General features: G+C 43.9%; 1 protein-coding gene across 5 annotated transcripts in view; it reads left to right on the top strand.

Moving 5' to 3' along the window:
• The window catches only part of GASK1A (golgi associated kinase 1A), a 94,211-nt gene extending 79,892 nt beyond the window's left edge, over positions 1-14,319 (top strand). For 4 of the 5 annotated variants that reach the window (XM_027088340.1, XM_027088339.1, XM_027088338.1 and 1 more), the window contains 2 exons: positions 272-375; positions 994-1,989. In XM_027088340.1, the coding sequence (XP_026944141.1) occupies positions 272-375; positions 994-1,204 (315 nt within the window). In that variant the 3' untranslated portion in view covers positions 1,205-1,989. Of the gene's footprint in view, positions 1-271; positions 376-993; positions 1,990-12,401 lie in introns of those variants that run through there. The other variant, XR_003429038.1, reaches the window with a different exon arrangement.
• The last annotated feature ends 1,010 nt before the right edge of the window (positions 14,320-15,329 follow it).

Genomic DNA, 15,329 nt, shown 5'->3' with positions numbered 1-15,329 from the left:
CTCTGTTTCTGTAAAATGAGGCTAATATCAGTGGCCACCTCCCAGGGTTGCTGCGAGGGTTCACTGAGAGGGTGCCTGGATGTCCTAAGCATGGCAGCGGCATGGAGTGAGCTCACTGCTCAGTGCGAGGGGAGCATCTGGGCGAGTAGCAGGCTGGGTGTTGGGACTGACAGCTCAGGGTCCCCCAAGCTGCTGAGCCCCGACAGAGTCCAGGGGCACCGGCTAGGCTGCTCCCTGACTCTCCTCTGTCTCTGTCCATTTCTTGCCTGAGGTCCGGAGCAGTGATCTCTCTCATCTGGTCTACATCGATAACGCCGGCAACCTTCAGCACCCGGAGCACAAGCTGAATTTCCGGCTGCTGGAGGGCATCGACGGGTGAGGGTCAGAGCGGTTGGGTGGAGGTTCAGGGGCTGAGGCTTGATGGCCCTGCTGTAGACCTTGAACTGTGGCTCCAGAGAAGCCCACAGTCCCTCAGACAAAAGCTGCTGGATGAGCCTCAGAAGGGGGTGAGGAGTCCTGGGAAAGCTGAGGGGATACAGCCAGCAGGCCCTTCAAGTCCATGATGGGCTGCCCCCTCCCCAGTATCCAGAGGGCCTCCTGGCCCTGCACAACATGGGCTGCCCTGCTGGGGAGTGGGCAGGCTGGCCCTTCCCTGGCAGGGAGCTAGCCTGGGAGACACCTTCCCTGCTCACACCTGCAGCGGCTGGGCCTTCCTAGGGCTCCTCCTCACTTCACCCGGGCCAGCAGAGTGGATTCACCCACCCAGGGAGGTGGGACCCATCGAAAGCTCTATCCCCTGCCTGCTGTCACAGCAGAGCGGGTGGAAGGGTTCCTGGATAACTAGTCAGCAGGTGGCCCCGGAGACTTTGCGGGCTGGCTTTGCGGGCCCTCAGCTGTGCAGGTTCTGGCCGACTGGCCTGGCCTTTCACGGCAACTCTCTGAGATGGCTTTTGCTCTTCCTTTCTGTTATGGGACTGGGGGACCTTCCTCCAGGTTTCCTGAGTCTGTCGTGAAGGTTCTCGCATCAGGGTGCCTACAGAATATGCTGCTCAAGTCGCTGCAGACAGACCCGGTGTTCTGGGAAAGCCAAGGCGGGCAGCAGGGCCTACGGCGGGTCCTCCAGACCCTGGAGCGGCGAGGGCAGGTCCTGCTGAGCCACATCCAGACGCACAACCTGACACTCTTCAGGGACGAGGGCCCGTAAGCCCCCCACGGTCTGGGCGGGACTCTCACCTCACTGCAGGGGGAAGAAGCGGGGGCATCTCACGACATGACCTGAGTGGATAAGTGCCCATCCTCACGGCCACATTTTCTTGGGTTTACCCGCCTTGAAGACAAAAGGGAAAAGCCAGAAATCGGGAGGGCACCATGGATTCCACAGGACGTGTCATCTGCTTGGGATGGTGGAGGAGATGGTGAGTGTTGGGTTTTCAGTCTCATCACGTTCTTTTCTGCCTGCTCAGCCCTGGCTATTTACTCCCTTGCACCAATAAATACACAAGAATGTTCTATGAACTGCTCCAGGTACTGTAAAGTCATGCGTTCCACATGCACACGCGGAGCTGCACAACTCTGTGTGTGTGTGTGTGTGTGTGTGTGTGTGTGTGTGCATGTGTAGAGGTGTGCAGGTAGTTGTGCACGTGTGGTATGTGTGTATGCCCACATGCATACATAAAGGATCTTCACAGAGTTATACTTGTGGCCCAGAACTGCTCTGGCTGAAAGTGAACTCAGGTCCAAGAAATGAAACACTAAGCATTTTGTCTTTATAGGCTTTAGATGGTCAATCCTTATTCACTTATGTTTTTGGTTTAAGAATTATGAAAGTAATACATGCCACTAAAAACAGATTCATAAATAACAGAAGCATGTAAGATAAAAAGTGAGAGTTCCAGAAACCCCCTAGAGATGTGATACGTATTTTAGTCACACTCACACTGCATGCAAATGAAAATATAATAAAGTAGGATATCTTTGTTTGTCAACTCACTATTTGTACTTTACTATGTTTACTATGTTCTTTATCCGCCAACTGGGTTGACCCAATTCTTATTCATGACTGCATGGAACTCCCAGGCAGGGACGTGTCACATTTCATTTAGCTGTTCTCATTATGATGAACATTTAGATGGTTCAGACTTTTCACCAATTCTGGACAGTGCTGCCATGAACATCTTTGCATGGTGTGCAAGTATTTCTGCTAGCTAGGTTTCTATGGGTGGGTTTCTGCATCAAAGTATACGGGCATTCTTTATGTTCAGAGAGACTGCCGAATCCCCTCCAAAATGGTGGTGTCAATTTGCCCTCGTACACAGAGGGTAGGGGACTTACTATCTTCCCTACACCTCGTCAACACTTGCTATTCTCAAACTTTTTGTTTTTAATTCATCTGATAGGGAAACCTATTTCTAATTTTCATTTTTTATTGAAGTATAGTTGATTTACAATATCATGTTAATTTCAGGAATACAGCAAAGTGATTCGGTTATATATCTGTAATTTCAAATTATTTTCCATTATAAGTTATACAGGATATTGAATATTGTTCCCTTTGTTATACAGTAAATGCTTGTTGCTTATGAGTTTTATGTATAATAGTTTGTATCTGTTAATCCCAAACTCCTAATTTATCCCTCCCCATCCCTGTTCCTCTTTGGTAACCGTAAGTTTGTTTACTATGTCTGCAAGTCTGTTTCTGTTTTGTATATAGATTCATTTGTATTATTTCTTAGATCCCACATATAAGTGATATATAATATTTGTCTTTCTTTCTCTGGCTTACTTCACTAAGTATAATATTCTCTAAGTCCATCCATGTTGCTGCAAATGGCAATATTTCATTCTTTTAAAAAAATATTTATTTAGGCTGCACCAGGTCTTAGTTATGGCATGTGGACTTCTTAGTTGCAGCATGCAAACTCTTAGCTGTGGCATGAATGTGGGATCTAGTTCCTCAACCAGGGATTGAACCCAGGCCCCCTGCATTGGGAGCATGGAGTCTTACCCACTGGACCACCAGGGAAGTCCCAATATTTCATTCTTTTTTATGGCTGAGTAATATTCCATTGCACATGTATACCACATCTTCTTTTTTTTTTTTTTTTTTTTTTACGGTACGCGGACCTCTCACTGTTGTGGCCTCTCCCCTTGCGGAGCACAGGCTCCGGACTCGCAGGCTCAGTGGCCATGGCTCACGGGCCCAGCTACTCCGCGGCATGTGGGATCTTCCCGGACTGGGTCACAAACCCGCGTCCCCTGCATTGGCAGGCGGACTCTCAACCACTGCGCCACCAGGGAAGCCCAACCACATCTTCTTAAACCAAATCGCCTGTTGATGGGCACTTGGGTTGTTTCCATGTCTTGGCTATTGTAAATCATGCTGCTATGAACATAGCAGTGCATGTATTTTTTTAAGTATAGTTTTGTCTGGATATATGCCCAGGATTAGGATTGCCGGATCATATGGCAACTCTATTTTTAGTTTTTTGAGGAAACTCTGTACCATTCTCCATAGTGGCTGCACCAATTTACATTCCCACCAACAGTGTAGGAGGGTTCCCTTTTCTCCACACCCTCTCCAGCATTTGTTATTGTAGACTTTTTAAGGCTGGCCATTCTGACCAGTATGAGGTGGTACCACACTGTAGTTTTTATTTGCATTTCTCTAATAATTAGTGATGTTGAGCATCTTTCCATGTGCCTGTTGGCCATCTGTATGTCTTCTTTGGAGAAGTGTCTTTTTAGGTCTTCTGCCCATTTTTTGATTGGGTTGTTTTTGTTGCTGTTGTTGTTGAGTTGTATGAGCTATTTGTGTATTTTGGAAATTAAGTCCTTGTTGGTCGCATCATTTGCAAATATTTTCTCCCAGTCTACAGGTTGTCTTTTCATTTTGTTTATGATTTCCTTTGCTGTACAAAAGCTTGTAAGTTTGATTAGTTTCCATTTGTTTAGTTTTGCTTTTATTTCTTTTGGCTTGGGAGACTGACCTAAGAAAATATTGGTACAATTTATGTTAGAGAATATTTTGCCTATGTTCTTTTCTAGGAGTTTTATGGTGTCATGTCTTATATTTAAGCCATTTTGAGTTTATTTTTGTGTATGGAGTGAGGGTGTGTTCCAACTTCGTTGATTTACATGCAGCTGTCCAACTTTCCCAACACTACTTGCTGAAGAGACGGTTTTTTTCTTTTTCCCTTTTTTCCATTGTATATTCTTGCCTACCTCTGGATCTATTTATATTGTCTGATTTTTTTTTCCTTCCACTGTCTCTTGATATCCTGGGAATTTTAGTTGAATGTCAGACACTGTGTATAAAATATTGCAGAAGCTCTAAATGAGCCCTTAGCTTATGGCAGGCAGGTAGAATCAGGATAGATCGTTTTAATCCAATCACAGAATGGATTGGCTATCAGTCTTTATAAGATTTGGTTTACTTTTTTTTTTTAATAACTTTAAAAATAATTTATTTATTTATTTATTTTTGGCTGTGTTGGGTCTTTGTTGCTGCATGCGGGCTTTCTCTAGTTGCTACGAGCAGGGGCTACTCTTCATTGCGTTGGCTTCTCTTGTTGTGGAGCACGGGCTCTAGGCACGCGGGCTTCAGTAGTTGTGTCATGCGGGCTCAGTAGCTGTGGCTCGTGAGGTCTAGAGCGCCGGCTCAGTAGTTGTGGCGCATAGGCTTAGCTGCTCCACGGCATGTGGGTTCTTCCCAGACCAGGGATCGAACATGTGTCCCCTGCATTGGCAGGTGGATTCTTAACCACTGGGCCACCAGGGAAGCCCTGGTTTACTTTTAGTTCACTTTTATTCCTAGGGTTGCAGGCCTTTAGGAGTTCCATTTGAAAGCGTGAGGTGCTTACCAGAGTCTGTCTCTCTCTCTCTCCTTTTTTTTTTTTGGCCACGCGGCTTGCGGGATCTTAGTTCCCCAATCAGGGATTGAACCTGCGCCCCCCGCAGTGGAAGCGTGGAGTTCTAACTACTGGACCGCCAGGGAAGTCCCAGGAGTCTTTCTTGTCAGGACTTCAAAATCGATTTTTATCTCCCATCCTTCTGAGGCCACAAAACTTCTGTTGGCTGCCACTTTCTGCTTTGTTTCTCTCAGCCTGCACTGTTTGTGAACTGGTGAATGCCTTGAGATAATAAACACGTCATTTTTCTGTACCACTGACAGGATCTTAGCCTCTCAAGCCATAGCTGTCTTAAAAGCTTGGAACTCTAATTTTTGCCTCCTCAGACCCTCCTCAGACTGCTGACATCTTTGCTCAGATTCTGTGTCACTTAAAAGCGTTTCTTTGTTGCTTAGTCTCTTTGGCTGTACCATCCAAGAACCCACATAGGCTTTGAGGGGAAAACAGCATAGAATGTCAGACTCACCTTAATTACTTTTCCATATATCTCTAATCTGAGATCCTCAAACTGTGACTGTCTTGGTAACTCTCCAGTCCCCAAACAGATTTGTTTTAGTCCAGCCTTTTTAGCTGTTTTCAATGAGAGGGTTTTTTTTTCCCTGCAACAAATTAATCTGGCGTTATCCTCCTTTTTTTTTGTTACTCTAAATATTGCTTCAGTGAACATCCTTACACATAAACATTTGTCTATATATCTCCTATTTTCTTAGGGTAGACTTGCCATAATGAAAATTTCTGAGTCAAAGGGTACACATTTTTAAGGCTTTTGATATATATTGTCAAGTTACTTTCCAAAAAGATTGTATCTATTTACATTGCCACTGTCTGTGTGTGAAGGTGCTTAACCCAAACGGTTAATTATTACTCTCTTATATAATATGCCAAGCTTCATAATAAGCAAGGATAGCTTCAAATGCCTGGAACCAATTTATTTTTACCCTTAAAATCAGAGTCGATAATCCAACATTTGTTGAAGATGGGAGCAGATGTAGTTATTGAAACATGTAATGAGATAGGCATGTTATATATGTTACAAGAAAATATTTTGTTTTGTAGAGGCAGTAGGTTAGATTGCTGCCCCAATTCTTGACCTATCGCTACCTGTCTTCTTTGTTATGTGCCTTTTCACTTCAAAGCAGTGTGGTGTACATTGCTGATTCTGAGTTCAGCAATGTGACTTTCTTGGGCCAAAAGAATTGTTAGCAGACACGGTACAAGCAGAGGTGTGAGAAAGCACTTATATACAGTGGGGCCTGTGCTCTTGCTGTTTTGCCACATTCTTGAGAAGGTACACGCCTGCCCAAGTCCGTTGCATCCAGGAGGAGGGTGAGACATATGTAAGAGAACTGCCCCAGCTAAGCCGCCGCAGTCAACTCACAGACGCATAAGCAAACTGATGGAGATCAACCAGGGCAGTCCCCTGCCTGACATACACACATGGGAGTTGTAATAAAAAATGACTGTTACTGTGAGCCTCTGAATTTTGGGGTGGCTTGTGGTGCAGCAATAACCAACTGATAAGAAGGTAGCATTGCATGCATTTTACAGAGGAAAGAACTGGGGCTTAGGTAGGTTCAACACGTTTCTAGCTTATATTATCATATTAAGATGTCTCAGCAACCTATGAAATACATCCTATTAATATTATTACCATTTATGGAGAGCAAGCAATTTGCCCAAGGTCACACAGTTAGTAAGTGGTGAGTCAGATGTTGAAGCCAGGCCTCTCTCATTCTAAATTCCACGCATCACCCACTTCATCGTGCTCCTTCTACTAAAGTGGGTATAAAAGGGTGGTGTGACATAGGTAGAGGCATAAGTTAAAAATCTTGCACCCGCAGAGCTTACAACCCAAACGAGAAGACACAAAACATTAAAGTATACGGTAATTTTATATCAGTGCCGAAGACTTTCAAGGCCATGTCTCAAGACCACTTCCTCTCAGCTTCCAACATAGTGATCTACAACTACCTGCTTGACATCTCTTAGATTCTGTCTCAATCGTTCCTCAGACTCAATATGTCCAGAACTGACCTCCTCATCTTTCCCTACATAGTCCTCTGCCAGCCTTCCCCATCTCAGTGACTGTCCACACATCCAAGCAATTGCTCAAGCCATTAATACAGATGACAACCTTGGTACCTCCCTCTCCTTTCCTCCCTGTATGCAATCCATCACAACTATTGCCAGTTACCTGCTAAATATCTGTTAAATCTGTTTACTTTTCTCCATCTCCACCGTCTCCATCAACTTGGTCTAAGCCACGTCGACCCTTATTTATTTATTTATTTTTTGCGTTATGCGGGCCTCTCATTGTTGTGGCCTCTCCCGTTGCGGAGCACAGGCTCCGGACGCGCAGGCTTAGCGGCCATGGCTCACGGGCCCAGCCGCTCTGCAGCATGTGGGATCTTCCCAGACCGGGGCACGAACCCGTGTCCCCTGCATCGGCAGGCGGACTCTCAACCACTGCGCCACCAGGGAAGCCCGACCCTTATTTTTTAAATAGGCTTTTTGAGATATAATTGAAGTAGAATGAGTGGCACATATATAAAGTATACAAGTCAGTGAGTTATGGCATATGTATCCACTCATGAAACTATCACCACAATCAAAACAATCAACACATTCACTCCCCCAAAAGTTTCCTCATGTCCCTTTGTAATCATTTCTTCCTGCCCTTCCAGCCCTTCCTGCCTAGGGAACCACTGATCTTCTTTCTGTCCCTATAGATCTGCATTTTCTAGAACTTTATCTAAGTGGAATTATACAGGATGTCTGACTTCTTTCACTCGGCATATTTATGTTGTTATTGATATCACTAGTCTGAGTAGTATTTCATTGCATAGATAGACCACAGGTTATCTATTTAATTTTTTTTTTTGTGGTACGCGGCCCTCTCACTGTTGTGGCCTCTCCCGTTGCGGAGCACAGGCTCCAGGCGCGCAGGCTCAGCGGCCATGGCTAACGGGACCAGCCGCTCCGCGGCATGTGGGATCTTCCTGGACCGGGGCACGAACCCGTGTCCCCTGCATCGGCAGGCGGGCTCTCAACCACTGCGCCACCAGGGGAGCCCCTCTATTTACTTTTTGACGGATATTTGGGTTGTTCTACTTTAGCTGTATGAGTAGAGTTGCTGTGAACATTTGTGTACACGTCTTTGTATGGGTGTTTGCTTTCTTTTATCTTAATTAAATACCTAGGAGTGGAAAGGCTGCATTGTGTGGTAGGTGTATGTGTAACTTTTTAAGCATTTACCAAACTGTTTTCCAAAGTGGTTGTACCATTTTATTCCCCTTAAGTAGCGTATGCTAGTTCCAATAGCCCCACATACTCACCAGCTTTTAGTATAATTTAATTTTTAATTTTAGTCATTCTAATATGTGAGTAATAGTATTCATTATGTTCTTAATTTGCATTTCCCCAATAACTAATGATGCCAAGCATCTTTTCATGTGCTTATTTGCCAGTGACATAGCTTTTTTGGTTAAGTGTCCGCTCAAATCTTTGCCCATTTAAAAATGTTTGTCTTGGGACTTCCCTGGTGGCGCGGTGGTTAAGAATCGCCTGCCAATGCAGGGGACACGGGTTCAAGCCCTGGTCCGGGAAGATCCCACATGCCACGGATCAACTAAGCCCGTGTGCCACAACTACTGAGCCTGTGCTCTAGAGCCTGTGAGCCACAACTACTGAAGCCCACATGCCACAACTACTGAAGCCCGGGCACCTAGAGCCCGTGCTCCACAGCAAGAGAAGCCACCACAGTGAGAAGCCCGCGTACCACAACGAAGAGTAGCCCCCGCTCACTGCAACTAGAGAAAGCCTGCATGCAGCAATGAAGACCCAATGCAGCCAAAAATAAATAAATAAATTCATAAAAAAAGTTTGTCTTTCTATTGTTGAGTTTTAAGAGTTCTTTATATATTCTAAATACAAGTCCTCTGTCAAATATATGTTTACAAATATTTTCTACCAGTCTGTGACTTGCCTTTTTCATTTTCTTACCAGTATCTTTTGAAGAGCAAAAGTTTTTTGTTTTGTTTTGTGTTTTTTTTTAAGTTTTTTGTTTTGATTAGGTCCAATTTATTAATATTTTTCTTTTAAGGGATATTTTATAGGGTTATCAAGTTATCTATTTTTTCTAGAATTTTGATACTTTGTATCTTTCAAGTTTCGATGGTTTTTAACTCTTATTGTCATTAAATTGTTCATAACTTTTCCTTATCAACCTTTTAATATCAGTGAAATCTGTATGATGTCACCTCTCTCATTCATAGTATTGGTAATCTTTTAATGTTTCTTTTTATTCTGCTCAGTCTTGCTAAAGGCTTACAAATTCTCGAAGAATCAGCTTTGGGTTTCATTGATTTTTCTCTATTGTTTTTCTGTTTTCTATTCCTATTTCTACTGCTGTTCTGATCTATCGTTTCCTTTTCATCTGCTTACTCTTGGTTTAATTGTTTTTCTTTTAAGTTTCTCAAGGTAGAAGCTGAAGTCATCAATTTGAAAACTTTTTTTTTTAAAACCTAGGCCTTTAGTGCTATAAATTTCTCTTTAAGTACTGTTAGTGACATCTCACAAGTTTAGATTGTTGGGTTTTTGTTTTCATTCATTCATATTTTCTAATTTCCTTTTTGATCCATGAGTTATTTATAAATGTGTTATTTAGTTTTCAAAAATTGGGGGGGGGTTCCAGGTATGTTTTCATCATTGATTTCAGATTTAATTCCACTTTGGTGAGAGAACCTACCTTTAACTTGAATCATTTTAAGTTTATTAAGACTTATTTTATGCACCAAAATATTGTCTGTCTTGGTAAATGGTCCATGTTCATTTGAAAAAAATGAATATTCTACTATTTGGGGTATTGTTTAAATATCAGTTAGGTCAAGTTTGTTGTCTTCTATATTTTTACCTACATATTCAAGTCTTCTACATTTTCAGTGATTTTCTCTCTGCTTGTCTTATTAATTATTCAGAGGGAGGTTTGCAATCTCCCAGCCCCGTGTGAGCTCTGGGAACTATTCCCTCTAATCCTTTTAGGTGACTCTTTCTTTGGCCTCTGGGAGTTTCCTCATACACATACACTGATCGATATTCAACCAAAAATTTGAGGGGGACCCTATCCAGAGCTCTAGAACTCTCTCTTTTATTTTATTATTTTTCAAATTGAAGTATAGTTGATTTACAGTGATTCAGGCATATAGAATAGTGACACATATATATATTTTTTTTTCCTTTTTTAGATTTTTTCCATTATAGGTTATTACAAGATATTGAATATAGTTCCCTGTGCTGTACAGTAGGTCCTTGTTGTTTATCTATTTTATATATAGTAGAGTGTATCTGTTAATCCCAAATTCCCAATTTATCCCTTCCCCCGACTTCCCCTTTGGTAACCATAGGTTTGTTTTGTATGTCTGTGAGTCTATTTCTGTTTTATTTCTTTTTTTTTTTTTTCTGCGGTACGCGGGCCTCTCACTGTTGTGGCCTCTCCCGTTGCGGAGCACAGGCTCCAGACGCGCAGGCTCAGCGGCCATGGCTTCACGGGCCCAGCCACTCCGCGGCATGTGGGATCTTCCTGGACCGGGGCACGAACCCGTGTGCCCTGCATCGGCAGGCGGACTCTCAACCACTGCGTCACCAGTGAAGCCCTCTGTTTTATAAATAAGTTCATTTGTATCATTTTTTTAAGATTCCACATATAAGTATTAGCATATAATATTTGTCTTTCTCTGTCTGACTTACTTCACGTAGTATGATCATCTCTAGGTCCATCTGTGTTATTGCAAATGGCATCATCTCATTCTTTTTTATGGCTAGAACTCTCTCTTTCTGTTTGAGTTCTCTCCAGTACTCCGCCCTTTGAACTCTGGCTGCTCTGGCTCCCCAAGACTTCCAGCTCTTTTTCTCAACTCAGGACTCTGCCTGGTTTCCTTTTCTTTTGGCCTAGAAACTCTCCATGCAGTAAGCTGGGGAAATTATAAACTCTACCTCATTTGTTTATTCTCTCTCAGGGATCACTGTGCATCATCAAGCATGCTCGATGCTTAAAAACCATCGTTTCATATGCTTTGTTCAATGTTACAACTATTTCAGGCTAGAGGATAAATCTGGTCCCTGTTACTCTATTTGGGCTGGAGCAGAAATCCTGCCATCAACTCTTGACTTCATGACTTCTTCCACTCTTTCCTACTCTGACCCATTCTCTGCCCAGCAACTATCTTTTCTCTTTTAAAAATCTATTAAATTTAAAAATCTAATTACATCGCTTCCTAGCTTAACAATCTTCAATGGCTTCCACTGCTCTAGAACAGAGACCAAAACCTCGAGCACAGCTCACACAACACTGCACAGTACGTTTCATGCTCACCTTTTCAGCCTTATTTAGCCCCACATCATCCTCTTGCTCTTTGACCTCTAGCCTCACTACTGTGGTCCCTGGTGCCTCAAGGTCTTTGCACATGCTATTTCTTCTGCCTGAAATGCTCTTCCCATCTCTCTCTCACCTCTAGTTAGATAACTCTCACATCTTCTTCAAAGAAGCCCTCCATGACTTCTCAAGCCAGAGTATGTTTTCCTGCCATCCTTTCCCTGAACTCACAGTTCTTTTATTCTGCCTCACTTTTTCACTGATTTTATTATATACTTGCATGCTTATTTAATCAACGTGAGACTTCTTTGCTAGATTTTAAGCTCCAGGAGATTGCAGATAGTGTCTGTTGTTCTTCATTGCAGCTACAGGATCTGGCACAGGGCTTCACACAGAGTGATGAGTTAGTGAATAAAGGAGGGAAAGTACAGCAGATGCTGTCATTGCCAACCCACATCCCCTCAACCTTCCCCACTCCCTTGTATAATGATGGTTTCTTGAGGAACACCCCTGGGATTCTCCATCTGAGGGCTTTCTCCATGAGTGCAGGGAAGGAAGTTCTGAGACTCCTAGAAACAGCTCCTGCAAAATGGATAGGAGGTGAAGGATAAAAGCCTCCATTCCTACCCCACTCAGGGAAGATGACAGTGAGGTGGGGTCTGTGCAGTCTCCAGAGCTCCCCAGTGGGACTGAGACACTGATTCCTACAGTGGTGGTATTAATTCCCCCTATATTAGCTTCCTTCCCTTCCTGTATCACTTCTCCAGCCCTTGGCTGGAGCTTCCTGGTACCGCCTCTCAAACTACTTTCTCTCAAATTCTTGTTTTGGGGGAACCCAACTTAAGAGAATGACACAACAAATGAAAGTCATAGAGGAGTGAGAGACTCCTGTAGGTGCGGATGATCCAGATGGTATATGCAGCATCTGGTGTGTTCGCTGGGTTTTGGAAGTCTGGCATCGGAGGAGGAACAAGGGGCGAGCTCTATGTGCAAACTCCAAGGGCAGGTGTGGGAAGTGAGCAGCCTGTATCGGATTTCCTTCTCTGCCCCAGGAATGGAATGACTTTTCTGTTCCAACAAGCTATCTTCGTTTTGTTTTAAGAATTCTCCTCTCTCATCTTCAGGAATCTCATCTTCATCTCCTCTCTCCTTTCTCTTCTGAACTGATGAATCGTCATATGCCAGTGAGATCATTTGCTCTTTAGGCCACACTGCTGACGCCAGCCTTATTACTACTGCTTTTACAAAATGTCTGTTTCACAAGCCGGGATTAAGTTCTTGACAGAGGAACGAAATATGGGACAGAGCGCATTCAAGAGCCTGGTCTTCATCCCCCGAAACTCAGGCCAAGGGCTGGCGATTTCTCCTGTGACGGCAATCTAACGAGAGCAGGACAAACAGAGGGTTTCTTTTTCCTCCAGAATGATTTAGAATGTCTTGCAGATGATTGCCCCCTTCTAGCCTGGCTATGAATCAGGTAGATTCAATCAGACTAGAAGAGTTTTTCCAAAATTAAAGGAAGCAAAGCCAGCAAGCCTTCAACCTTGTCTTTGATGAATGTAAGACAACTGTAAGACATTTGGCTCAAATGTCTCCTCTGAGGTTATGCAGTCTGAAAATACACATTGAAGATCTCCCCCCAAACACTGATAAATACCCCCAAATGATATATTGCCCAGAGTGTTTGCTGAATGAAGGAAATTGTTGAAGGATGGTGTTCCCCATGTAGAATTAGAGACCCAGAGCTCCTCTTAACTTCAGTGGGAGACTCCCAGCAGCGAGCAGTGGTGTTGCACGTCACGTCTGCGTGAAAGTCAACTTGCCTATAGCTGGGCCTCCACAAACCAACTGCCGCCTTCATCAGCAGACATTCTCTTGCTAGAATTTGTGTGTGGTGCACAGTGGATTGTTTAGGTAGTTTGAAAAAAAAAAATAGAGTCTCCTTGGGCGACTAAGCAACTGAGCTCATCTGGGGCACCATCCCAGGCAGAGACGTTATCCATCTTGCTGTCTCTCTGAGGTTTCATCTGGATATAGTGCATTCTCTAGTCATGCTGCCTCTGGACAGTCAACCAAACAATGGTGAAGGCTGATGGAGATACACAGAAGAAACTAAGTCAGGGACTACCGACAACTCTGGAGTCTTGTGAAGGGCTGGCTCGTTCAGAGGTTTCAATAGGTAGAGTCGATGGTAGGTGAAGTTGGTCATTCTTGAAGAATGAAAAGACACTCAGGGAGAAGTGAGATGGACCACAGGAAGAAAAAAATTAAAGATGAACACTTTCATTAATGGATCATCCCCCCGCTCTCTTTGCCTGTTCTCCTTAAGCACCTTGGGTTGGAACTCCCAGCCCCCAACCTTGAAGGGCCAGCTGGAAAGGTACCTCCTTACTGGTTAATAGTTAACATGTACTGAACACTTAACCGTATGACAGACATTGGCCAATAGCTTCACAGCCTTATTCTATCTGATTTTCATGCAGCCATGTAAAAAGATAAAGAAAAATGTCTTAAAAACTGGCAAGAGAATTCCTCTTATGAGAGGGACTGTCTTTTGAAAAGCAACTACATGAGGTGCTTGGTGAGGGTAGCAGATACAGAAGTCTGCACTCATCAGGATCTCACTCTGCCCTCACTCCAACCCCCTTCCACCAGGCTGCCCACACTGGAGATGGAGAAATACAAACTCCGTCTCCCAGACTCTTTGCAACAAGGGATCCCTGGGACCAAGTCTCCACCAAACAGATGCACCCTATAAAACGTGGAAGAAGAAAGAGAACGCCATGAGGTGGTACCCCTGCCGGGGGAAATGGTGGCAGAGGACGGTGGTTTCTCTATAGCTGGCAGAGTCAGTGGTATTTTCCATCCCATGGCACAGCAGCATGATCCCAGAGGTGGGGAGGCAGCTGCTCCCTCGGCAGTTCAGTTCTCAGACATTGCGGGAATTGTTCCTAGAAAACCAGTCTAGAGTCTGTTCCTCATCCATTCCAGTGAACCTCTGAGTCACCTAATATTCCTTAATAAATCCCATTCTGTGTCCTCCTAAGGGCTGCAGAGAAACATTTATGCTCCCCTCCCTACTTCACTACTTTGGCTGAGACGGAACCCCCAGCCACATTCCTGTTCCCTGTCTCTACCCACCTCCTCCAGGGGAAGAGAAGTTGCTAATCGGATGGGTCAGAGCCTGACATTCACTGAGACATTGCATGTAGTGAAAATGCATGTCCATGAATCCTTTCCTGCTGTAAGAAACAGCTGTGGTGTGTAAGCATATGCACATATATGAGAACACATCTCCAGTATAAATTCCTAGCAGGGGGATTTCTGAGTCAAGAGGTAAGTGTATTTAAATTTTTAAATTTTGATAGCTATTTCTGAATTGTCCTCCAAAAAGTCTGCACCTCATGGCAGCCTACCCAATATCCATTCTCCCTTACTCCCTTAATAATCAAAAAGCTACATTTGGGGGCCTCCCTTGTAGATGGGGTGGCCAGTGAGATGGAAGCAGAAGTTTTGAGTGAGACTTCCAGGAAAGTCCTTTTTGCTTCCAGTCCTTTTTCCTCTTCCAAATGGTCTCTGTTGTGATGGCAGGAGCTGCAGCAGCCTTCTTGTAACCTTGAGGATGGACACCGTGCACTAAGGAGGGGGGAGCAGGGAGGCCAAATGAGTCTGGGTCCTTGAAAGCCCTGTTAGAGCTTTCAAACAGCTCTGGGCTGTTTCTCAGACCTGAGCAAACAAAGTTCTTAATTGTTCTAAGCTACTGCAGGCAGCCCTCTGTTGCTAACGGCCCAAAGCAGTCCCTGACTTATTCACAGTGATTTATATTCTCATCTGTAGTGTGTGACAGCACCTTTTCCCTCATACCCTCGCCATCTACTAGGTATTACAACATACCCTATTGTTTTAGCATTTAATTAATTTTTTATTGAGGTATAACTGACATACAACATTGTATTAGTTTCATGTGTACAACATAATGATTCAATGTTTGTATATATTGTGAAATGACCACTACAATAAGTCTAGTTAATATGCCTATACATAGTTACAGA

Source organism: Aethalodelphis obliquidens, unplaced genomic scaffold (assembly GCF_003676395.1).
Source record: "Aethalodelphis obliquidens isolate GAN/ISIS:26980383/991018 unplaced genomic scaffold, ASM367639v1 scaffold62, whole genome shotgun sequence".
Classification (NCBI taxonomy): domain Eukaryota; kingdom Metazoa; phylum Chordata; class Mammalia; order Artiodactyla; family Delphinidae; genus Aethalodelphis; species Aethalodelphis obliquidens.
Note: the sequence above shows the minus strand (reverse complement) of the source record. Positions and strands in the feature narration are given on the sequence as shown.